At 41.3% G+C, this 25770-nt stretch overlaps 1 protein-coding gene across 3 annotated transcripts in view; it reads left to right on the top strand.

Moving 5' to 3' along the window:
• MAP2K4 (mitogen-activated protein kinase kinase 4) overlaps window positions 1-25770 on the top strand; it is a 102842-nt gene that overhangs the window by 48793 nt on the left and 28279 nt on the right. For all 3 annotated transcript variants that reach the window (XR_003682788.2, XM_024127633.1, XM_024127634.3), the window contains 2 exons: window positions 8041-8215; window positions 22591-22710. Coding sequence is in view for 2 of the 3 variants with exons in the window: in XM_024127633.1 (XP_023983401.1) it covers window positions 8041-8215; window positions 22591-22710 (295 nt within the window). In the remaining variant the exon portion in view is untranslated. The remainder of the gene's footprint in view (window positions 1-8040; window positions 8216-22590; window positions 22711-25770) is intronic.

Raw genomic sequence — 25770 nt, 5'->3', positions numbered from 1 at the left:
TGTTTCCTCTTACCTTCTGAGCACATTTATAAGCCATAGTAATGACAGTAGATCTCTATCCTTGCATCCCTTGGAAGTTTCATCTAGCATATTTGGGTCTATTTGGAAATGTTTAAGCAGTGGTACATGCCCGTGGTGAAGAATCAGATGGTGGCCAGGGGATTCCAGGGTGAGTGCTGGAGCTGCAGAGAAAATCCTCCTCACTCTGTGATCTCAGGGACCCCAGCCTAGTGCCTGCATCCTCAGCTGTACACCTGAAAATGAAGCCCCTGGTGTAGACCTGATGGAGATAATCGCCAGCAGAATTAAGCAAAGATTGTTAGAAGTGGATCCAAATTAGATTTCACCAAGAATAAGCAGTACCAAACTAGCCTACTATACTTAAAAAAAAAAAAGTTACTGGGCTGTAGATCAGGAATTTGCCGTGGACTGGGTGTTTCTTGATTTCACCATATGTGGGTACAGAGGAGGAACACGAAGCCCGAGCCAGGATTTTCAGGCACAGTTTCCTGAAGGGCAAGACTGGATGAAGTTCGTGTATTCTTTCTAATTGAATTCTGCTAGTCTGTGACTGTGTGTATCTTGAACACCAAACTGAGACATTAGCAAGCGGTAGGAATGGAAGTTTTCCTCTCTTCTTCCTTTAACAAGATGTTTTGTGTACTAAGTGCCACCCATGTTGAATTGTACGCTTCAGCTTAAACAGCTTCAGAGAAAGATTCAAGTTTAGTTACAATCACTTTATTTTTTATTTTTTATATGAATTTATTTTATTTATTTATTTAGTTTTGGCGATGTTGGGTGTTTGTTGCTGCACGCAGGCCTTCTCTAGCTGTGGCGATCAGGGGCTACTCTTCGTTGTGGTGTGTGGGCTTCTCATTGCGGTGGCTGCTCTCGTTGCGGAGCACAGGCTCTAGGCGTGCAGGCTTCAGTAGTTGTGGCTCACGGGCTCAGTAGTTGTGGCTCGCGGTCTCTAGAGTGCAGACTCAGTAGTTGCGGCGCACGGGCTTAGTTGCTCTGCGGCATGTGGGATCTTCCCTGACCAGGGCTTGAACCCGTGTCCCCTGCATTGGCAGGCGGATTCTTAACCACTGTGCCACCAGGGAAGCCCCACTACGATTACTTTAACTTTTAATTTTTCTGTTGGCATCTAGAATCTATGTAAGGAAATAGAATGAGATAAGGTTTAAAGCTTAGATTGGGATTAAATTAAGCTGGTTGATCATAGTTCATACAAGCTAAAATTTAAGTACTATAAGGCGTTCAAAAATACACTAGATTTCAAGTAGATATATTATATAAAATAGATGCATAGCAAAATGTGTCTGTTAATAAAATTTATTTCTATAAAATCTTTTTTTCTCATTGACTTATTTGGATAAATGTCCCCCCAAAATGATAAAAATAAGCTTGAGAATGTAGTTGTTTCATAGTTATGTGTGTAAAAGATAATTCACATAGTAATAGTATTAAAAATTAGCTACAGGTTAGGAATGAAAAAAGTGGTTCAGACCCTTGGTTCTTATTTGCTTGAGGAACTAAAGTTATGACGTTATAAAAGCAGTTTCATATTTGTAGTATAAAATGGTGTATGAGTAGCAGCTGCCTGCTAAAATATTTAAGAAACGAAGGTGAAAATGTGAAACACAGAAAATTAAGACAACTTAATGCTAAACGCTATATCTGATTGCTAATAACAATAACAGCCAGGGTAAAGAAAAAATGTCCCCAGGGTTTCTCTTCCAACATTCCTGCAGAGACTGCCTGAGGTAAGGGGCCCCTTCTGAGCCTCTCCTGCATCGGCAGGCGGACGCGCAACCACTGCGCCACCAGGGAAGCCCAAAAGATAATTCACATAGTAATAGTATTAAAAATTAGCTACAGGTTAGGAATGAAAAAAGTGGTTCAGACCCTTGGTTCTTATTTGCTTGAGGAACTAAAGTTATGACGTTATAAAAGCAGTTTCATATTTGTAGTATAAAATGGTGTATGAGTAGCAGCTGCCTGCTAAAATATTTAAGAAACGAAGGTGAAAATGTGAAACACAGAAAATTAAGACAACTTAATGCTAAACGCTATATCTGATTGCTAATAACAATAACAGCCAGGGTAAAGAAAAAATGTCCCCAGGGTTTCTCTTCCAACATTCCTGCAGAGACTGCCTGAGGTAAGGGGCCCCTTCTGAGCCTCTAGTCTCAAAGACTGAGCATCTTCACTCCCCTTCCTGCCCTCCTCCCTCACTGGTAACTACGGAAAATACCTGGAGAGGGGTGGGAGGAGGAGGAGGAGAAATGGATGCAGACACATCCCACTGGGTAGTGTGGTCGTTCTGAGAAGTGTTGTAGGTGGACGCAGAGAAGGGTTGTAGCAGCAAAGTAGACTGAGAGTTGTATTTTTATATTTGCTGCTGTCAGCTGAGAGCACAGCATTAGAGAACAAGGAGACTGGGGGGAGGAGCATTTGCCTTGGGAGCAGTGAGTGCTTTGTTTGAATGCACTGAGCCCTGGATGCCTCAAACTGTACACGTGCTGTCAACTGTAGACATGGGACAGGCAGATCCCCTTCACACAGAGTGGGGCCCAAGGAAACTCAGTCTCTCTCTCTCGACAGTTTTGAGGTATAATTGACATGTAATGAACCGCACCTATTTAAGGTGTACATTTGCTGAGTTTTGAGGTATGTACGCACCTGTGAAACCATCACCACAGGCAACATAAGGAACATATTCATCATCCCCCAGAGTTTCCTCCTGCCCCCTTGTAGTTTTTATATCCAGACGTTTGATTTGGTTCTTCTCTCCATTCTTTAGTTTCTTGAACATATGGAATACAGCAATAAACACTGTTTCATTGTCCTTGTCTACTTATTCTAGCATCTCTGTCATTTCTGGGTCACTTTGAATTGGTTGCTTTTTCTCCTTATGATGGGTCATAGTATCTTGCTTCTTTGCATACTTGATGATTTTAGATTGCATGCCAGACATTGGGTGCTGGCTGTTTTTGTATCTTATAAATATTTTTGAGCTCTGTCCTTTGGTTAAGTTCCTCAGAGATAGTTTGATCCTTTCGAGTCTCTTTTTTCAGCTTCGGTAGGTGAGACCAGGTCCTTCTGCGTGCTTTCCTGAATTCCTCATGAGTTGTGGAGTTTTCCACTCTTGTGGGCAGGGACAGGGGTTGTTGTATGAGCCTGGGTATCGTTCCCTCTAACGCTTTTGGGTGGTTCTTTCCTCAGCCTTGTGTAGGTTCCTCATAAGCTTGTGCTGATCAAGGGGAGGCCCCTGCACATCTGTGGGGTCCTCCTTCTGTGTGGCTCTCTCTTATCTAGTGCTCTGCCTTGAGAGCTCCGTCTCCCCAGACGCCCAGATCCGTCGCCTCCTCGTGAGGATCTGCTGGATCTGCCCCTCCTGTGTTGCAGTCTGTGAAGTCTCCCTAGGCAGTACGCACACTGGGGTGGCTGCAGGGCTCGCCTCGTCTACTTGTGTATTTCCTGCCTCTCAGCGCTCGCTCGCTGCCTTTTGTTGTCCTCTGTCCAGGGTCTTCAAGACCTTCCCGTGTATTGTCTTTTTTTTCAGTTGTTTCAGGTGTGAGTATCAGTCTGTCTCCCGATGCTCCGTAATAGCCCAAGCACAAGTGCCACAGACACTCATCGTGAGATAGGAGGAGAATTATGGAGTTAGGGGATAATATCTTCAACGCTTTGAGAAAGAGCATCCCTGAATATGATATTTTGCAGCATTGAAAATCGTTTTTTACAAGAATGATTAGCATTTGTAATGAAGTAGAAGAAATCATGGCATTCACAAAAAAAGGATTGGAAAATACTGAGGAGAGAACAAATTTGGATAAATAGGCAACAGAATTACTGAAAAGGGTGATAGATGAGACAAAAAGACATTGCTAGGAAACTGAAAATGCAGTGGTGGAATGAAATCCATATTGCATGTGGAACTTAAATGGTACTGCATGACAGCAAAAGAAAAGAATGTGATGGGAATAATTGATTTGAAAACATACAAAGTACCACATTTTTTACATATATAAATGCATAAATACAGTCGGAAGGTAAACAACACCCTGGAGAAATATTTGCAATACAGGACGAAGGGTTGATAGGTATGTTAATAGCAAAAGAACTTTTTAGCAGAAGCAGCGACAGCAAAACAAACACCAGTCTAGGAGGGCTCTGGCTAAGGGGGTGTTATCTCAGGCGGTTAACCAAAGAGACGCTGTTTACCAAATAGCTCGGAACATCCAACTCCAAGAGTGATACATCAAAATGCCACTTAAGAGTGAGTGATCTCACCCCAGTCACCTTTCCGGTTGGCCTGGGGGAAAGGGTGCTATGGGCCGGGCACAGGCTCTCGCTGCTGGTGCTGTTCAGTCAGTGCAGACTCTCCAGGCAGAGTTATGCAACCATGTGGACCCTGTAATGGCTGATACGTCAGCGATGCACTCAGTGAGGTCTGTAAAGCAGTAGGTGCAACAGGTCATTCAGTGACCTATCCACAGAGTACAGAAAAATGCAAAGGACCTGTACTGAATTGTTAATAGTGCTTTTCTCTGGATTATGATTGATTTTTCTTTTTAAATTTCTCTTCTACCTGTGTAGCTGTAAGAGGGATTTAGGATTGGGTAGTCTGCTTGGAAAAAGAGGTTCAGGAACTTGTCCTGCTGCTGAATTTGCACAGCAGAGCCCTGTGTTTAGTAGATGGTGGGGCTGGGGCTAGAGCTCTCCCAGGTAACCTTGGCCGTGCCGTTCTGTTTCTTTAAAAAACAAGCCCACCCACCTACATACAAAGCCCCAGGCAGCTTTATCAGACACATGAGGTAGAAATAAAGCTTTTCTCAGGGCCCAGTCTGATTACGTTCTGGAACATTTGTGATCTGTAAGGCATTAAAAAAATGTAAGTGTGTAGCTGATTTTTTACCTGGAACGTGTATCATTTGATAATCTAATTACAAGTCCTAATACAACAAAGACTACTAAAACTTGTTTTCATATTAAAGACCTCTAAATCCAGAGGAGAATATTACTGATTTTTCTATGGACTTTTTTCTACTGGACTTTACTTTGTAGAGGGCTAGATAGGGGGCTGGGATTGTATTCCTTTCTGAGACTTGGGTTAATTTGAGATTTGGAACCTCAGTCCTTTGCTTGTTTCTTGAGTGGACCCAACAAAAACATTGGAGGGGTGTCCTGGTTAAGTATTGCCCATGTAGAGCACTTAACCTATTTTAGAAGGAATGTAAGAGTAAATAACTTGTTTACTGATAGGCAGAGGCATTGAGGATGACTTACAGGTTTGTGGAGTTGAGTCAAACTAATTTCCAGGTAAGAAATTAATAATGAAATGACTGGGAATTTCTGATACTGTCTAATAGAAGTAACACTTAAATCTTGTTTGATAGATTTGCTTAAAGTTAAAGAACTATAACTAGGGTTTTGGCCGCTTGGTACAGTTGCCTCAGTGATTGATAGACTGCTAGAGTTTCACGGTAAAGGTTCAGGTCAGGCTTCCAGATCTGGTTACTACAGTGCTTTATCTACGTACAGTTCTTCTTTGGAAGCAATCATGGTTGGACTAACTCTTCTAACAGTAGCTGTGAAATTGACTCAGTTTCATTGGAAAGGTCGCCAGTCCAGTATGAGTGAAGACTCTATGAACATGCCTTGGTGATGGCATAACCGTAGCATGTTTTTCCGTGGTTTTCACAACTCTTTTCCTGTCTAAGTGAGAAAATGGAACTCTGGGTAGTAATCACATTCTCCTGTTCATCTTTTTCTTTTGCAGCTGTATTGAGATATCATTCATACACCATACAGCTCACCCATTTAAACTGTATAATCCTACTGCTTTTAGTATATTCAGAGTTGTACATCTGTCACCTTACTCAATTTTTGAACATTTTCATTAGCCTAAGAAGATAACTCACATTCCTTATCTGTCAATCTGTTCACTTTCAAAAAGAAAAAAGAATCTTATCCAGAAACCACACAGCAGGCCTACAGTAAGCTAAACTATTAGCAGAGATATTTCATAATTCTAAAATTTGATCTTCAGTGTGATAGACAATATTATAACTTGTTTTTCTCTGACTTTATGCAGTAATGAAATATCATTTATTTCATTTCTCAGGAATGCTAGCAACAAATGTTATATGACACAGTGTAATCATGAGTGATAGCCTTTGCCATATTCTATTCGCTAGAAGCAAGTCGCAGGTCCCATCCATATTCAAACAGAGGAGCTTATGCAAAGATGTGGGTGCCAGGAAAGTGGAGGTCATGGGCAGCACCTTAGAGCCCGTCTGCCACCACCCTCAGCAGTAGGCTTGTGCTGTATATTTCACCAGTGGTTAAATTGAGCCATAAAGATGGTGTTTTCTTGCCAATGATCATAGAACAATAGTCATTATTCATGGAACTTCTTTATGTTAGAATATTTCCTGGCTTAATCTGTCTACTTCATGAAAAAGATTACTGAGAAAATTAGTCACTGGGCTTCATCTGCTTGCCTAGATCTGATTTCCATCTTAGCCAGTTCAAGCTTCACCCCCATACCTGAATGGTCACTTATGCCACTGCTTTCTGGGCTTCCTTTGACTCTAGATGCTGGGGTATATATAATATTGGTGAAAGTATTTTGTAAACTGAGAAGAACTTGTTATGAATGAAAGCTGGTTTTATGACTTATTAAAGTTATGATCTGAGAATCTGGCATTTGGAATGCTGGTTCACTAAGTTGTTATTTAGACAAAGCGTAGTAACTTTTTAACTCTAACCTTGACTCTTGGTTATTGTTAATATCTATACTAGTATAAATGGTTATTCTGGGGGAGTGATTTTAAAATTCTAAATATATGAGAACCTTAAAAGTAACTACAAAAAACAGTTCTACTAATCTGAGAAAACATTTCCTGAATTTTGGAAGAAGAAATAGATAACCAGTCATGTTCTTGCTTGTATCATTAGATCAGATTTTAAAAGAGATTCTGATCATTTAATATGAAATTGAAGAAATGTAGATGATTTTCAATAGAATCCTTTTCTTTATGTCTGTTGCACTCTCTGGTTTGATACAGTTCATCCCTACTCATTGGTATGTGTGTGAGAGAGAGACGGACACAAATGAGATTGATTTTACAGTTTTCATTGGATTTGCTTTTTTACAAAGTATGGTTAGAAGTTAATACCTTGATCTCCGTGCTGGCATTTTGGAGGTGATTTTTTTATTTAATGAAAATCTGTAACAAGTGAGCGCTTCTGTCCATAAATCATTCTTTTTTCACCCCATTGCTCTATCTATTGATCAAGGGCTGGGAGGCTCAATTTTGAATAGCACATGGTAGTTTTCCTCTTAGAGCCAGCTGGCTGGTTGTTTAACTGTTCTCCCACCTCAGCACGGCTTTAGCATGAATAGGGCAGTATCCTAAGGCGCTCATTCCCAAACTTCGCTAGAATCATCTGGGTATCTTTAAATATACTGTTTTTTGACCCCTGTCCCCACATATTCTGATATAATAGCTATATGATGATACCTAGGCATTGGGAGTTAACAAATCTCCCCAGGTGATTCTGATGAGCAGCAGAGTTTGTGAACAGCTGTATTAAGGATTGAGGACCTGGAATAATTAATGTTGGGTAAGGTAGGATAAGAACTTTTTGGAAATGAGGTTTGTAGCACCTGTGATTCTGCATTTGATAATGCAGTTTTGCAAAGTTTGGAAAAGATCTCATATTTGGAAATGAAACTGGTCTGCAGTATTAGTTTCTTCAGTAAATGGAAATTTGGTTTTATGAATCCCATAAAAGCTAAGTTTATTGACTACCTGAATTTAGGCCTTTCTTAATTAACTCAGTGTGTAAAAAACCAAGATGACACAAACGCACAAAAAAAAATCCCCGGAAACCCGGAGCGCAGACTGTTCTAGTAACTGATGAGAAAACAAATTTTCCCACGCATTAATCAAGTGCTAGCTAAAAGAAAAAAGTCAAAACCTATTTAAAATGTGGAAAAATTGCTTCCCAATATTTTAACAGAGAGAGACTGAGAACACACAGCATTGAATCGTCAGGAAAACTGAAGATCTCCCCTGAGCAACACTGGGATTTCACTGCAGAGGACTTGAAAGACCTCGGAGAAATTGGACGAGGAGCTTATGGTTCTGTCAACAAAATGGTCCACAAACCAAGTGGGCAAATAATGGCGGTTAAAGTAGGTGACGCCCATGATTACTTTTGGTACTTTAGTCCACTCGGTGCAATTTCTTGGTGCGGTAACACTACCACTGCTCTGTTCTTACTGGTGTGGTAAATATGGGTGTTCCTGAAATGGTTTCTCCGAATCCTTTGGAGGGTGTTTTGTATAGAGGTTATCTTACCGGTGGCTTGTTTCCTGCCTCTCGGGAGACATGAGTCGTGAGGTGTGCATGTGCCCTGCACTTTCGGCATGATTCTTTAACGTGTTTTAAACTTCAGGCCCTCCCGCTGGCTGCCAAGGTGAGTTCCGGTGGGGCGGCCGCACCCTGGGGGCCGGGCAGTGCCGCGCCGCGCCAGAGCTGCACGGAGACGCGGCGCACTGGGTTGGGCAGGGTGCGGGGCTAGGGCTAACAGCAGGCTCGCTGACGGTTTCCCGGAAACCACGCACATGCTGTTGCCACTAACCTCAACCTTACTCGGTCCTGACCGGCTCGGCTTCTCTCTGTTTATCTCACCTCCACTCAGTACCGCCCTGTGCCCCGGCTCCGAGGTTGTACTGAAACGCATACTTTGTGATGCTGCTGTCCCAGTCTGTCATTACTGTGAGTGTCATGCCACTTAATATGTTCATTTCAGACAGAAACATCAAGGATGGCCAGAAGTGGAGATTGGCCACTAGACTGTACCTGACAGGCTTATGTTGGTACCTGTGGGGAACTCATGGTTTCCATCTGACTCCCAGGGGGCCCACGTCATTGTAACTTGTTCACGTGTTTGTTCAGATGTTTAACGAATATTTGCTCTGTGTAAGATATTTCAGGAAAGTCAGTGATGGGGGGAGGAGGGCCGTTTAAAAGGAAAAAATGAGGTATGGCCACACTCTCATCGAACTTAAAATTTTTATGGGAACAGATACTTTCCCAGTTTGCAAGAACTGAGAATGGGTTTGCCGACAGTCTAAGCTAATCATCTTCCTGGCAGTCCCCTCCCTGTTTTGAGAGTTTATCAAAATGGCTTGATGAGAGGAGTGACCTGTTTCCTGCTTGACTTCTGGGAGTGGATTTGTCTCACATTAGCATAAAATGCTGCCTGTGTTGAAGTTTATTGTGAGCAAAATGTTACTCTGTTTTAGCCTCCTTCACTGTTGAGCATTTCTCTTTGCTGGGTTATATAAAACTAATGAAAAATTAATGGTGGGGAGAAACCTTAGGATTCTCTCTATGGGTTCCTAACCTGTTTTTGGTTGTATTTCTTTTACAATGTGGTGACAACTGTAGACTTTTTTCTTGGGAAGATGGATACATGTACAAAATTTTGCATATAACCACAGACCTCTAAAGATGCCCAGGCTAAGAACTCTGCTTTGGATCACCTGTTGAAATAAAATGTTGTTTTTCTTGGAATGTAAAATAATTTCTCTCTTTTTATGTTGTGAGCTGTAGTCTGAGTGGAAACAAAGTCATTCTATTTAGACTTTTCTGCATGAGTGTTGCGTTGCCCTTAATGTACTGTCTGTGCATGACGGTCACTTTTACTGCCTGGGGCTTAAGGGAAAGCTGTCCTGTATAACTGAAGTCCTAAACTCTTCTCCCAGATACCAGGGGAGGAACTTTTTGAATAATTATGTCCTGCTTTTTTCAGTCTGTGCTATGTGTGCTTTCCTGTGTTGGTCAGCATCATAAACTGTTTTGGTAAATCCGGGTAGACTTTAATCATGGTTAATAGGTTTTAAAGGTGAACAAAGAAGCTCCTTCATTTGGATGTTAAAGTTTTTCTTAATTTGCTAACTTTTCAACTGTATAATGCTTAGTCAAATTTTGAAAGAATTTAAGAGTGAAAACAGGAAATTGTTGTCTGCCATTTGTAATCTGACCTTATTTTGAGATCCCCTGTTGGAAATGCTATTAAAAACCCCAGCTCTTAAGAAGTACTCCTCAGGTGGTGATGGGACCCACAGACTGATAACTGTCACATCTGTACTCACCAGGTGATGCTGTCTATCTTTGTCACCTCGAATTCTTGAGCAAGCATGATAGTTTAGCATGGGAGTGGTGGGAGGGCAATTTAAAATGAAAAAGGAAAAAATGAGATATGGCCACACTCTCACTGAACTTGGTAATCTGACATTCCAGTCAATATATCGATGGAGTGTAAGGATTGGATTTCATGAGTTCGTATAATACTGGAAGAGTGTTTGTGCATTAATATATATTAAAATTGGATACCAATTCGATGAGTAGTATATGCCATCTACTACAAATTTAAAATGTATTATTGTTGGTCTCTTTGAAAAAACTTAGCCCTTCATCATACCGAGAGTTTATTCACTCTTCACTTAGGCACACAGACCAGACTGACGAGTGCAGATTCACAGAGGCATTGTACGATTGAGGAGTTAGATCTGACATTTTACACGTAGATGGTTCTGTTCCTGAGCACGCACTGGGTTTATCTCTGAGATAAGGAATGGGGAGATTTAAAGGAACTGTGAGACAGCGGTTCACACTCCTGTAAGTTTTCCTTGGTGTTGGTGAAATGAAAAACCCACTAGAAGTCACTGTATACTAAGTGTCTTATTATGCACTTAATATAGAAGGATTTCTTTTTTTATTTTTTTAATATCTTTATTGGAGTATAATTGCTTTACACTGTTGTGTTCCTTTCTGCTTTATAACAAAGTGAATCAGCTATACATACACACATATCCCCATATCTCCTCCCTCTTGCATTTCCCTCCCACCCTCCCTGCCCCACCCCTCTAGGTGGTCGCAAAGCACCGAGCTGATCTCCCTGTGCTATGCGGCTGCTTCCCACTAGCTATCTGTTTTATATCTGGTAGTGTATATATGTCAGTGCTACTCTCTCACTTCGTCCCAGCTTACCCTTCCACCTCCCCGTGTCCTCACATCCATTCTCTACGTCTGTGTCTTTATTCCTGTCCTGCCCCTAGGTTCTTCAGAACTAATTTTTTTTTTTTTAGATTCCATATATGACTCTTTTTGAATTATGGTTTTCTCAGGATATATGCCCAGTAGTGGGATTGCTGGGTCATGTGGTAGTTCTATTTTTAGTTTTTTAAGGAACCTGCATACTGTTCTCCATAGTGGCTGTATCAATTTACATTCCCATCAGCAGTGCAAGAGGGTTCCCTTTTCTCCACACCCTCTCCAGCATTTATTGTTTGTAGATTTTAAAACAATAAATTTATTATTTTATATTTATTTTTGGTTGTGTTGGGTCTTCGTTGCTGCACGCGGGCTTTCTCTAGTTGCGGTGAGCGGCGTCTACTCTCCATTGCGGTGCACGGGCCTCTCACTGCAGTGGCTTCTCTTGTGTTGTGGATCACAGGCTCTAGGCACGTGGGCTTCAGTAGTTGTGGCACGCAGGCTCGGTAGTTGTGGCTCGCGGGCTCTAGAGTGCAGGCTCAGTAGATGTGGCGCACGGGCTCAGTTGCTCTGCGGCATGTGGGATCTTCCTGGACCAGGGCTCAGACTCGTGTCTCCTGCATTGACAGGGGGATTCTTAACCACTGTGCCACCAGGCAAGTCCCTTGTTTGTAGATTTTTTGATGATGGCCATTCTGACTGGTGTGAGGTGATACCTCATTGTGGTTTTGATTTGCATTTCTCTAATGATTAGTGATGTTGGGCATCCTTTCATGTGTTTGTTGGCAATCTGTATATCTTCTTTGGAGAAATGTCTATTTAGACCTTCCACCCATTTTTGGATTGGGTTGTTTTTTTGGTATTGAGCATGAGCTGCTTGTATATTTTGGAGATTAATCCTCTGTTAATTGCTTCATCTACAAATATTTTCTTCCACTCTGAGGGTTGTCTTTTCGTCTTGTTTATGGTTTGCTTTGTTGTGCAAAAGCTTTTAAGTTTCATTTAGGTCGCATTTGTTTATTTTTATTTCCATTTCTCTAGGAGGTGGGTCAAAAAGGATCTTGCTGTGATTTATGTCATAGAGTGTTCTGCCTATGTTTTCCTCGAAGAGTTTTATAGTGTCTGGCTTTACACTTAGGTCTTTAATCCATTTTGAGTTTATTTCTGTATTTGGTGTTAGGAAGTGTTCTAATTTCATTCTTTTACATGTAGCTGTCCAGTTTTCCCAGCACCACTTATTGAAGAGGCTGTCTTTTCTCCATTGTATATTCTTGCCTCTTTTATCAGAGATAAGGTGACCATATGTGTGTGGGTTTATCTCTGGGCTTTCTATCCTGTTCCATAGAAGGATTTCTTTATCAGTCATTAAGCTTATCCTGGAAATTATCCTAAGCTTTACTTGCAGTATCTGCACCAAAGTGAACTGTGGTATTAACCTGATTTTTAAAAATTATCGTTTATTCCTCTTTTTTAGTTTTGAGGGAGCCCTTCCCCAAATTTATTTGGCCACATATAAGAAACGCTTGAAAAAATGAGTTCCTAGTTACAGGAAATAATTATCTCTGAGAGATAATCTAAAAATCAGATATGATACCATAAATCAGATTCAGCAAGATAACACAATATATGTAAGAGTTATACTTACCATAGTTTCTTGACCTTTGGCCTGAGCACAGTTCCCCAAGCTGCCAGGGAGGTTCTGTGTTAGACCTAGGATGTGGGGAATTTGAATCCTTCATTTTTAGTTGCACACGTTTGGATAAGCAGGTTTTACTCTTCTGTGAGTAGTTTGTCTTGTACTACTTTGTCTAACTCTGCCTGAGCGACCGAGTCACGGGACCGCTGAGGGCAAAGCCATCGTGGCCTCAGGGTCTTTTAAAGCTCAGGAGGGGCGTCCTTTGACTCTGGCTGGTACTTCAGGCTTGGATCGGTATCCTCTGCAAGTAACATTATTTCACGCCCCATTTTGCACGATGGTGGAATAACCACTGAATGAAAAGATTAGACACGTACAGTCACCATCTCCTAAGGTGAAGTAGGGCTTAGCTAAGCTCTGCTTAGCCGTCTGGCAGGGCTGGTTATTACAACCAATTCTGGGAAGAGCCCAGAATTCGGGCCAAGTGTTTGAAGAAGCAATCAGGATTAGGTTTCCAAGCTAGGGTTAGAGAAATTCAAATCTGGGAGAAACCCCCAGCAGAGTTAGTCCACAGATGATCAGAATCTACTCAAAACAATCCAGGGACACAGGAGTCAAGAGTGAGGAAGAGTAGCTGCAGTGCCATGGTTCAGGCCCATGGCTGGAATCGAGTGGGACAGCAAAGGCAGATTGCTACCAGAGGGAGGGTTTACCTCCTGCAGGCCTGCGCTGCCCCCCCCCTGTTGTTAATTGGGTCCGGATTGACTTCTTGAAGGATCGTGCCCTGTTCTTGTTTGTAGGCTATGAGAGAGAAAACAGGGGAGAGTGGGAAAGAATGAAAATGGGAGGGGATAGAGGGGAATGAAATTGCTGTCGCTAAAGATAGAAGGCAGTGGAACTGTTATTTGGAGGGTGAACGCGGGAGTAAAGGTCTCGTGTCACTGGAGGGCGGAGCTGATGCTGGGCCTCTGGATGGGGTAGGAAGGTGTGGAGGTCGTCACTGCTGGTCACTGGGATGAGCGTCGAGTCTTCTAATTGAGAAGTTCCTGAGTTAACCAGAAAAGCAGTAGGCCCTTTGCAGTTTGTGAGCTCCTGCTTCAGGCTTTCGGGCGTTTCCCTTCCTTGGCCGTCCGCCTGACGTGCGTTCCCCCTGCCACCCTCAGGGCTCTGCCTCTACTCTTCCAAGTGCCCTGCTGTGCTACTTTAACTTTTCCTGATCCCGGGCTGCTGGCCCGATCGCGATTCCTGCATTCTCGCCTCTCCTTGGTATTTGGGTCTTGACGTCAGTGTGCTTGAGCTGAGACCCAGGTTACCCCGACGCCTGGTGGGCAGGACCAGAGCCCTCCGCCCGAGAACGTCAGCACCACAGCCCGGCCCTCCCTGAGCAGAGCAGCGTGGGCCTTTCCCTGCTCCCTGGGTGGGCCTCCTGTGCAGGTGGGGCTGCGAGTGTGGGAGGCAGCTGGGCAGTGGGGACCTCGCCATTTCTGTCAGAAGTTCAGTGCTGAATAGTTTGCGTGGGGGGGGGCTGTGAGCTGTGTCGGAGGAGGGTCATTTTAGTCTCAAGCATTGGTGTTTCACCGTGTTTTGAAGGCAGTAGAATGGTACTTGACAGGCGTGGCCTTGATTAGAAAAGCTGCTTTGCGATGGTATAGAGAACTTTGTTAGGCAGTTTTGTTGAGTTTCGAAGGTCCACAGCGCTAGCGTTTGATTATCCAGGTCACTTGTGGGATGCAGAAGCCATGGCTATCTTGTTTTGAATTGAGACGAGTCCAGTGTCTTAGGCTTTCATTCGAATGGCTGGATCCACGTGGCTTCTTAAGAAATCCGCAGCTGATTGCCCCATATTATTTTATGTTGCTAATGTTGCTCGAACGTTGTAGAATTGCAATGAAAAGTGTAAGTGGTGCCCTTCCAGGCGTGGACAGATCCCAAGGATGTGGCCGGGCTGCCCCCCAGTCCCTGGCGTAGTGGGGATTGGAACTCCTAGTCTGCGTGTGTTTCTTTTGCTGTTGCACCTAGTGGATTCTGTTAATAGAATTGTATGAAGACCCCAATAAATAAAGTAGACAAAATTAGTGCTATTCTGGTTGATGTGATGGATAGGAGGTGCCTACCCATATCGGAAGCCCTTGGGGCATGAGTGCTGAGGAAGGAGCCTTTGGGATCCACGTGGACGGTTTGGAAATGGTTGCTCTCGGTGAACTTTAATCAACCATTTTTGTTTCTGAACATTCTAGACGCCTAGTTTCTGAAACCCTCTACCTTCACTTGACTGACCTGACTGAACTGTGACATAGGACTGTATCCCAGCTTATGCAGTTATTTGGAGAAAAACCCGTCTTAACACACCTCACTCTACATGAGGATCCTCTGGAACAATATTTGAACAATACCTCCTGCACATTTTCTGTCATTCTTTGTTATGTTATAGCCATGCCTCTGTAATTGTTTGTATATCAGATTTCTCTCTTATCTCACTGTATTGTCATGGGTACCGAAGTTGTGATCTGTCATTTATGATCTTTAGGCCCTTAAATGTTTCAGGGCTGAGGTTAACATTGTGCTCTTTACATGTGGATGATGTAATGAGTAGAGAGGAAGATGATACCACCCTTGTCAAGACTTACCACGCTTGTCCTGTTAACTTTGTCCTCAGGGCAGGTCTTCCCATGACGTGATATCACATATGTTGTTGGAAGTGATCTCGCACGTTCTCTGATGACGCACAGCACAAGATATGTAGAAGGAATTAATTGGACCTCAGTATCCTCAGTGAGAAGAAGGGGAGGTCCTACTATTAATTAATTAATTTGACTAAGATACAATCGAGAGTTCATTAAATTGCTTCTAAAGACTCAGATGGTTTTGCAATTAAGAATTAGTATCCTTTCTTTCTTCCTTAGTAAAAACATGTGTTTTCATAATTTAAAACAATTGATTCAACAGACACACAATTTGTTACTCTTTGACATGAAAAACAGTTTTGCATCTGTGATCAGCACTCCAAATACTTTGCCTTTTTTTTTTTTTTTTTTTTTACTGTTTGTTTTGGCTGATGTTGCCATCTGCTTTGACCTTCTTAGTGATAGTATTGTAAGATATCTTGGACATTTTTTTATGTCATCTGCTTAGAAGACTCTAGCAGCTAAGGTTAAGTGTCTTGCTGCATCTGTGGGATACAGAATCTTTGTTTTGAAATTAGGCAAATAAGAATGCCTAGGATTTCCTGCAGCTCAGAGGAAAGTGATAGCTCACTGATGTGCTGCAGTGGTTTCTGGGGTTTTCCAACTTTGTATTAGAACTGAATTCTGGACATCTCTGCTGGGAAAGCAGCACATTTGTGGTAAGGATCGAATGTCTGTAAGAATCCAAGGGGACACTTGGGGATCTGCGTGTGACCCTTGCTCTCCTGTCCCCTACCTCCCTGACTTAGGTCGGTCTGAAGTCATTCCACTGACTGGCAGTGGATTCCCCTTTGTGTTTTATTCTCTCACATATTAACCTTAGGAGGAGTCCCTAACCAAGGGGCAAGGCTGCGCTTCTGGCAGGGCAGCGTTGGTGTGTGTGGATCCTAGGAACTGGATACTTTCAAAATACGTTTATTACAATTATATCAGTTAAGAAATCCGTGCTCTCTTCATCATTTGATTTTAAATGAAATGCCGTAGAACCTTCATTCCATCCCTCTTTATTTTCTGTGGAGAGGAGTCCACTCGAGATCCCATGTGCTGTGTTTGCCCAGGTACCAGCTCTAGGATTCCTGCACGGGTGACACTTACCAGTGTCTCCTCGTCCAGTGTCTTAGGCTCTCACTCGATTGGCTGGATCACATGGCTTCTTAAGAAATCCGCAGTTGAATGCCCCATTTGGTCGACACAACAGGGAGCGCTTGATCTCATTGCTGTCCCGTGAGTGATCGCGCAAGCCTTCATCCCGTTTCGGCAAGATATTTGGCAGTTACTTGAGTAGAGAATATAAATACTGTTGGTCACCTTAGATGGTGAGAGGCGCTCAGCTAGAGGGATGAGCCCCAGCCACTGAGAGCCGAGTTTGAACTACCTGCAGGTGATAGCGGATCCCACACGGCTTTGCCGAAGGCTAAAGACCTTCTGGTGCTCTGATTTCGGTTGGCGGTGAGTTGAAAGGAGCACTTTGCCTAATGGCCCAGATACTAATAGCTTGCATCACTTTATTCCGTGTTAAATTGTTTTAGTCAATGCCTAGAATAATCTTTAAAGCCATACACTGAGTTCCTCTATAGTTGTTGAATACATCACCTTGCTGAGTTTCGTCGTGTCCGTGCCCAGATTTCTGATCGGGGAACTCACCCCTCATTCACTTTTGAATACTCATACCTTATTCCTAACTTACTCTAAGCAGCCACAGATGAACACGGGCACCTTGTTCCACTGTCCTCTGGACCCTCAGCTGAGCCCTTCAGAGACCCCGCAAGAATGTGTCATGTGAGAGTTTAGAGACTGTACCTGCCAGGGCTAGTGGTCATGCCCTTTCACATGACTTTTCCCATTTATTCTGTTCCCCACATCTCTTTCCCCATGTATCTTCTCCATTTCAAAACAAAAACACAGATGGAGTATCAGTTAGAATTGATAGACATTTTGTAAGTTTATTTGACTGTGTTGCTATTTTCAAGTCTGTCTTTCTGAAGTCAGTTCCTGGACTCCTCGGTTCTTGATTCGTGATATGTTTGCAGGTGACGTGTATCTTTTTTGCCTGGAACGCCCAGATCCTAGAAACATCTGTCGTATACATTGTGGAACTACTGTTTTTAATCAGGAACATGTATGACTTAACAGTCTCCTTTACCCTGAGTCTTTCGAGTATGTGATGACCTATTTTCTCCTTCTGTAAACATGAATGGGATCAGGTTACCCAGAGGGCCTTCTCCACACACACATTATCCAACAGATAGAGCTGGTCATTGGCCTGACCTTTCCTTATAGCTTGAGTTGGCAGGTAGAACAACTCTGGGATTTTGGTGAGAGTCCAGAGTTCTTGCATAGGACACAGGCAGACACAGACTGGGGTCCTTTCAGGGCGGGCCCCAGTGCTTTGGTGTGCGCCTGGCTTCTCTAGCAACTGAACTAGCTCTGAGAACTCTGACACGGAGATGTGGGTTAACTCTGAATCAGAGTGGGTGGCAAGGACACTACCGGAATCAGCTAGGTGTTCATTTAGCGCCCAGGCAAAATGCTCCTTGGAGACCCACTTCTGAGGACCTACCCTGTGGGCCTTTTTTCATTTCCTCTTTACCACAGTTGAGCCATCCTGGCCTTACCCCGTAATAGCGAGTGGGTCATCATCATGCTCTTTCCCTTTATCCCTTCTCCATGTCACTCCTGACCTCTGAAAATAAATTTAGGAAAGAAAGAGAGACGAGAAAGCAAGTGACACTAATGCGGTCATAGTATCTCAGTAAGAAGGGGTGAAATCGGTTTCCTTAAGAGTGCGTACTGCCTGTTTTCATCCATCCTCTTGGCTTCTTTCTTTCTGCCCTTTCCACCCCAGTCCTTCAGTGAATTTAGTTTTAATAGTTCCCCCAGTCCCTTTCCATCCTAATAATGTGTCTTAATCAACTTGAAAGTCCTTCATACTTACTGGTGTTAGTTTTGTTCCTAACTATTCATCCTTGATGAGTACCAGCAAATTACGTGAGAGGTCGGGTTGGCAGGGTTTGGAGATAAGGCGAGAGAATAGTGTGTGTGAAATCCCAGTGAAAAATTAGAGGACATCTAGAACTGTGCCATGTTTAAATAGCTGTTCATATCAGTAAAGGAGTATTTATACTTTAAATTCAAGTTGTTAAAAATTGAGGCGTTCCAGATGAGGCCAGGTATAAGCTGTCAACATTTAAATTTACCAATGACTTGAAGATGCCACATTGTACAGGAAGAAGGAAAGCAAACTTTCAACCACTTCCTGGTATTTCTATATGATTGGGACTGTTCTCAAAGTGGGCATGGCTGGGTTCTGTGCATGAGGTAGGAGAGGGCAAGAGGGCAATTTCTAACTTAAATTTTTTAGCTTGTCCTATGGAACTTCTTAACTTTCTATAACTGTAGCTTAATCCTTACAGGGTTCTAGTAACTGAATTTGTGGCTGCTTCAGCCAATGGCATGAGTTGGATTGGCTGCTTTAGATAAGTGAAGCTCTTTGGAATTTTTTTTTTTTAATTAGATAAGAACCATGTATAACACTAATAGTCATACAACCAGGGAACTAGTTTATCTTTTTTTCCCTTTGCCTCTACTAAGTGTCTTTAAATGAGAGTCATTTTGGTGTTGCTGATCTGTAGCTACATGCAGTTTTTATTGGCATTTACCTGCTTTTAAAGCTTTATTAGAGTATAAAACAGCTTTGTATACAGATTTGGACAACAATTTAAAAAATATATTTTTAGCTTCAGGTATATAAATTTCTTCACTGTAGCAAACTGCTTATATAAGTAGGGTAGTAATTCTTGTTTTGCTTTAAAAGTGTTTTCTCTACATTATGTTCCAAATAAAGTAAAATTGTAATAATTTGAAAATACTTCATTATTGGAAATGCTATGTAGGTTGATTTTCAAGAAGTAGTTTAGTTTGTCCTGAGAGAATGTGATAACTTAAGCTAGGTTAATAAAACAGTGACAAGTAAAAGCTCAATAGCCCCATAATGAAGAAACAAGAGTAATTTTAATGATATTTGGGTGAAAGTGAAACTCTTCTTTAAAACTTAAGGTTCTTGAGATGATTTTCTTAAATATTTTCTACTTTCTTAAACAGAAAAAAAAAAAAAGGGTTTGCTGAGCCCAAGTAAACATTCGCCTTATCTAACTTTAAATTTTTGGTATCAATAAATGAAAGTTTCCTGTAATTCAAGGCATTTATCAACACATTTGATTTCTGAACATTTAAATTACAAGAGAATTTCAAGTAGTGTAATTGGCTTCACCTTTGCGTTTGCATTTTCCAGTACCCTCATTAAGGACAGCTTTATAAGGAGAAGGGAAGTTTGCTCTCAGTGATGTGTTCCATTTTTGGTGATTATGCTCCCTTCATTAGAGAATCCAAGCCTTACTTATTTCAAATGGTAGAAATCTTTTCCATACACATTACTTTGATGTTCAATTAGAAAAACTTTCCTGGTAGTGACTTTTATTACTAAGTATTTTGTCATTTGAATCATCGATTATTTGTGTTTTCTAACTTGAATTACTTATTGACTTACTGAATTAAAATCATTAATTTGAAGCTCCTGCTATTGTAGGAGACGTATGCTTATAGTTAATCTCCTCTTTGAGTCCTTCAGGCCTTTTGAATTAGCTTAGTTTATTAATTCCTCACATATAATAAATGTTACAATACGACCCTAAAACTTTAGTATCAGTATAATTAAGAGCTAGCTGTACTTGCTCAATTTTAAACAATCGAGATGCAGTACCAGCAGCTAGTCCTCCAATGCCCATCACTTGGACGAGATGTTCAGAAAGTGTGAGGAGGTGGTGACAGGCATCGTTAGAGCAGTAGGCCATCCGGCAGCCCCCCCCATGTTCTCTTTCATGCTAGCAGTGGCATTGAAGAATATTTTACAGATGGACAGATTTTCCTACCATGCTGACGATCTCAAAGATTACAGCTGTGCCAGGAACTCTCTCTCCAGTATGGTTAGTAATCATCCTATTACATCAATTAGATGCTGGGACTTCAGTTAGGCCTCCAGTTCACACAGTAACATGTATCCTTTCTGTAGCAACAGCAGTGTTTTTAGAAATTGGTCCCCGAGAGTCAGTTATTGATGATAACTTCTGAGGTTTATTGTAAATTTAGAAAAACATATAACCAGTTTAGGGAAGCAAAAAATAAACTAGAAAGGAGGGCATCTTTTAACATAGTGTTTTATAGGTGTGTGTGTTAGTACACTTGTAAATGAGGAAAAATAGTAAAAATAGAAAAAATATTTTTAAATCTATTAATAGCGAGAATTCTTTAGTAGGTAGAAATCTTCCGCAACCGGAGGATCATTTGCTTTTTCTTCCCTGTTTGTCTCTAATTACCAGTTCTTTGTCTTTTAAGTTTAGATACATAGGATTATTAAGTCTTTTAAAAATAATAGCGTTCCCAAATTAGTATTTTCACAGCTACACTTTTAAAGTTATATTTTTTAAAACAGAAGTTAATGTAATTAAAATGTTTAAAAAAATTTCAGTGTCATGTTTTGAGCAAATACAAATTACATCTCTGCGCTAATTTGACTTTTTAAAACTATCCCTTTTGAGCAGACATTATGCCGATGTTGATTTCAAAGCAAAATTATTAATCTGCAAACTATGAAAGTACAGAAATGGGAGGGGGGGGATTTTCTTAATTTTCAAAGTGCGAGTCTTACTTGTTTTTATTTTTCATTCTTCTTCTTATTTTTTTCTTATTTATCTGGCCAGGATATTCAGTGTGAAAGTTTGGAATAAATCAGTATGTACAAGATGGATGCCAGCTAGTAAATTTTATTTGGTCTGAAGTACTGTAGCTAGCAGGCTGTAAATTTTAAGTTGCAAAATTAAATTTGTTTGTATTTGGAATATATGGAATTCCTCATCTAGTGTGGGAAAAATGAAAATGAGAGAACCTACTTCTGTTCCTTATACACCTGCTTATTGTCGTGTCACATGGAATACATCTTTTGTATCTCTCTATGCCTCTGGCTTCTCTTCTGTAAAATGGGTTCAAGAGTTTAATTGACTGCCTTCACCCTCTCAAGAACATTGAGGACAGATACCTTGAAGTCTTTGGAAGACAAAATGCCACCTTGTATATTTTTTGATACTAACTTGCCTTGTAAGTATGTGCTGTGTATTGTACACAGTGGCGCGGTGTGACATTGTGAACTTTTTTATGAGAACAGAGCTGTTTGCATGCCTTGTCATTAAACTATGACTTCATTATTAATATTTTACACTGTCTGAACTTGATTCTTTCCTGTCTCTAGTGCAGTGGGAGCTGTCGCTCTGAACATCTCCATGTTCTATACAGTTCCTGGGTGGGTGGCAGGGCTGGGGACCCTTACCTTTTGTGGGAGTCTTTTAGAATTGTGCAGAGTCGTCATTGTACAGGTGGGTTGGGGATGTACCCCAGGTCTGCACTGTACAGAGGAGGACCTCATCATCTGAGGAGTAGACAAACAGCCCTCTGTCTCCTCATTTCTGGATTTTCCTCCACATGTTTATGCTGCCCTGCATTCTGACTCACGAGTTGCAGAGTCAGGTAGAACTTTTTGTTTTTAACATACAGAAAGCGTGGTGAAGGGGGAAGATACCAGTAGAGGATTTGGGAGACATGGATCGTAGTCTGTGTGCTGCCCCTACGCTAGTTCTCACTTTTACCTGTTCTGGGCTATTTTCCATCTCTAAAGAAGGAGGATGCTAAGGCGTAAGGATGCCAGGGAGTGAAGAGGGCTGTTCTAGCGTTGAATGCCCAGATTCCATACAATTCTGAAATGGTGATTAAAAGTATGTATGAAACTACTGATAATTATTCAACGTAAACTGTTGAGAGGATGGCTTGTTAAGATTTTCTTTATATTTGCCTGCAGGGCATTCCTTCCATCATCATCAGTGAATGCTTGTGGTTAAAGAGCCCTGTGTCCCTTAAAGAGTTTCTAAGTGCTATCTTGTCAAAAAAATTTTTTTCTAAGTGCTATTTTGTTTTTCTGTGATAAAATTATTCTTGTAAAGTATAAGGAAGACGATAATTTTTAATGTCTGGTTAGTATTTGTGAAGTCTGCTTGGAATTTTTAGTCTTGTGGTAGTGGTTTTTCTTTGGTTTCTAAAGTTGTTTTATGTTTTTGTGACATCTTTTGTCGTTTTTTTCCAGAGAATTCGGTCAACAGTGGATGAAAAAGAGCAAAAACAACTTCTCATGGATTTGGATGTAGTGATGCGAAGTAGTGATTGCCCGTACATTGTTCAGTTTTATGGTGCACTCTTCAGAGAGGTAGGAATAAACCTAAGCTTGGGTCTTTGCTGACAAGTGGACGTCTACTTGGAATAAGTAAGAGGAAGGCAGGATTTGATTCTAATCTTCAGTTAAATGCCATACATTAGTAATACATTAATTTCTCAGCATTTTAGTATATCACCATGATAATTTACACATTAATTTCTACCATTCATGTTCCTTTGGTTAAGGGGTGAATTTCATACTTTAATTATATTAGTTAATTAAGTATTTTATGGCTGTCATTTGTGAATTCCATATTTCCTTCTTCACATGTAAATATTTTCTGTTTTTTAAGAACCTGACAAATCATCTGGCTTCTAAATATGTTACTGTATTTTTTTTTTTTTTTTTTTTGTGTGTGTGTGTGTGGTATGCGGGCCTCTCTCTGCTGTGGCCCCTCCTGTTGCGGAGCACAGGCTCCGGACGCGCAGGCTCAGCGGCCATGGCTCACGGGCCCAGCCGCTCCGCGGCATGTGGGATCCTCCCAGACCGGGGCGCGAACCCGGTTCCCCTGCATTGGCAGGCGGACGCGCAACCACTGCGCCACCAGGGAAGCCCTATGTTACTGTATTTAGATCTATCTCTTTGGTCCTTGAGCTCCCTCAGTCCTCCCCCACCCCTTTTTTAAACTTTCATTCATTTCTGTCATCAAATGTATCTGCATTTAGCATAAACATTTATTCGTGTCCACCCACAATCCTCAGTAAAGTTCATCAGACATGGAAATTAACAGCTGCAGTAGAAATTCTTTTATCTAATTCTGCTATCCAGATTTTTATGTAGAAACTAGAACTTTAGTTTCTTGGTGTCAGGATCATATATCTCTTTTGGTCTCTGACTCTCCTGTATCCTGCTACAGGTTATCATTTCTGCCTGCAGCTGTCGGTGCACTTGCTCCTTTCCAGTCACACCACTCCCCAAAGCAGGGAAGTGAGTTGGGTTCAGGAGGGAAAGGTGGAGCTGTCAGTGAATCAAATACTTTATGGTGTCCTGGACAGTTATCACACACTTGTGATATTTAGTTAGGTGAATGGGAATTGAACTGAACTCTTAAGCATTTTAAATACTCTTAAAAAAATATCCATTATCATTTTGAAAATGTTAGGATGAGCTGGTACTGGTGCGTTTGTTATGAACTGGTGAGGAAAAACTGCCTCCCACCCTGCCCTTCTTTTTGGGACTGGATCGCAGAGGGTGTCGTTTTGGGGGTTTTGTTATCGTTATTGACTTAAAAAATACTATGTTGTAAGACAGGACTGAATGTTACACTGAATAGAAAGATATGAAATCTTATCATTGGAGAAGACCTTAGAGGTTCGTCAATTAATTCTTCACCCAATCCTGAAATATTTATTTATTTTTCTGTGCTCTTAATAGATAACTCTATTAACCAGAAGCGTTTTCCTTCAAGATAGGGCCTATCCCTTTGTTGAATCACTAATTAATCACTATTAGTTTTAGACTCACATAGCTTCTTTCTCCTCTTGTACTTTTTTGACTTGAGTGTTCATTTTTATGACCAGATCTGTTGAATTTGTTAACTTTCTTCCCCATGTCACATAGTATTACATCACATCAGCGCACACAGTCATGTATTCAGGCAGGTAACTGTATCCTGCACCGAAGTATTATATACTGTTATTCTGTTTGTAAGATCATGAATCTGGAACTTTCTTCACGTTGCACAGGAATCTTGCCATCTCCTCCTCCCTTCTTCCCCCAAACCATGAATTTCTTCTTCATAATCATAAATCCCCTGGCCACACTACTCTTCACATCTCATGAAGAGCAGTAGTTACCTGGAATGGACTAGATTTTCTCTCCTGACTGGATGCCACAGTCAGCTTTTCCATGCTGTGCTCACTGTCTCCGTAGACTCTCATGGGCTCTATCTCAGCCCTAATTCACCTCCGTAGTGCTCAGGTATGCCAGTTTATCTCTCATGTTCGTTTACTTGATAATTCATTTAAGCAACATTTAAATATATAGCCCCAGGCTAGATAGTGTGAAGTCTGATTTTTTGAAAAGAAAGCAGAGTGATAGCCATGATTGAAAAGTTACTGGAAACAAAACAAAAAGCTTGGAATAGTATCTGAACAGGATCGTTATGATTCCTTATGAACAGCTGGGTAAAATTCAGTTTCATATCTCAGGAAGGTTGACTGGAATTGAGATATGCATCTATAAGCACTAACATCTATTGAATGCTCTATAGATCCCACATTTATTACTTTCACAACAGTCTCGGGCAGGTTGGTGGTATTATCCCCTCTTTCCAGGGAGGAAACTGAGATATGAGTACTAATTTGACAAAAGTAACACAGCCAAGAAGTGTCACGGACAGGACTTCAGAGACAAAAATCTCACTGTTCTTTCTGTTATGCCACAAGTGGTCCAGGGATAAAGAACTTGAGCTTCATTTAAGAAATAATCTGCTTTTTAAACATTGCAGTTTTTGAGTATGATAAGATGAAGGGTCAGGAGCTATACAGTTAAGTTGTGTAAAGTCACAAAATGCCTAGTTAGGCTGAACATGAAGCCACCCCCCGCCCCGCTTAGATCTTAGAATGCAGGAAGTAATAGGTACTTTCTGAATAATGAAGTTTTAGAAGCAGAAAGTTCACCTTGAAGAGTGCATATGCATAGTCAAAGTTGTAACTTTCCAGAAGTTACAATGGTTAAAAATAATAAACATTTATTTAATAATGGTTTGGAGAAAGATTTTTGAGCTAGATCACTTAAAAGGATCTTTTTTTTGGTGACTTGACCTTCAGTTTTGATAATAGACACAGAATTCTGGGTTTATGAAAGGAAAGACTGGACACGAATGAGCGCGTTCAGGACTTGTTGTGAGAGCGACAAATGCTTGTAACTCCCATCCCTGTGAAAAGCCTCCAGAGTATTTAATTTCACATAATTTATATGACCACAGGACATCAGCTCTTGGTCTGATTCAGTCAACCAACAGTCACGGAGCCATGAGATGTTATTTTTCTTCTTCTTGGCAGCAACAATGTAGAGGTTAATCTTGCCATTGGGTAATATTGAGCCTCT

The sequence above is a fragment of the Physeter macrocephalus genome, chromosome 14 (assembly GCF_002837175.3).
Source record: "Physeter macrocephalus isolate SW-GA chromosome 14, ASM283717v5, whole genome shotgun sequence".
Taxonomy (NCBI): Eukaryota; Metazoa; Chordata; class Mammalia; order Artiodactyla; family Physeteridae; genus Physeter; species Physeter macrocephalus.
The sequence above is the reverse complement of the archived record's forward strand: the minus strand, read 5'-3'. Positions and strand labels throughout refer to the sequence as shown.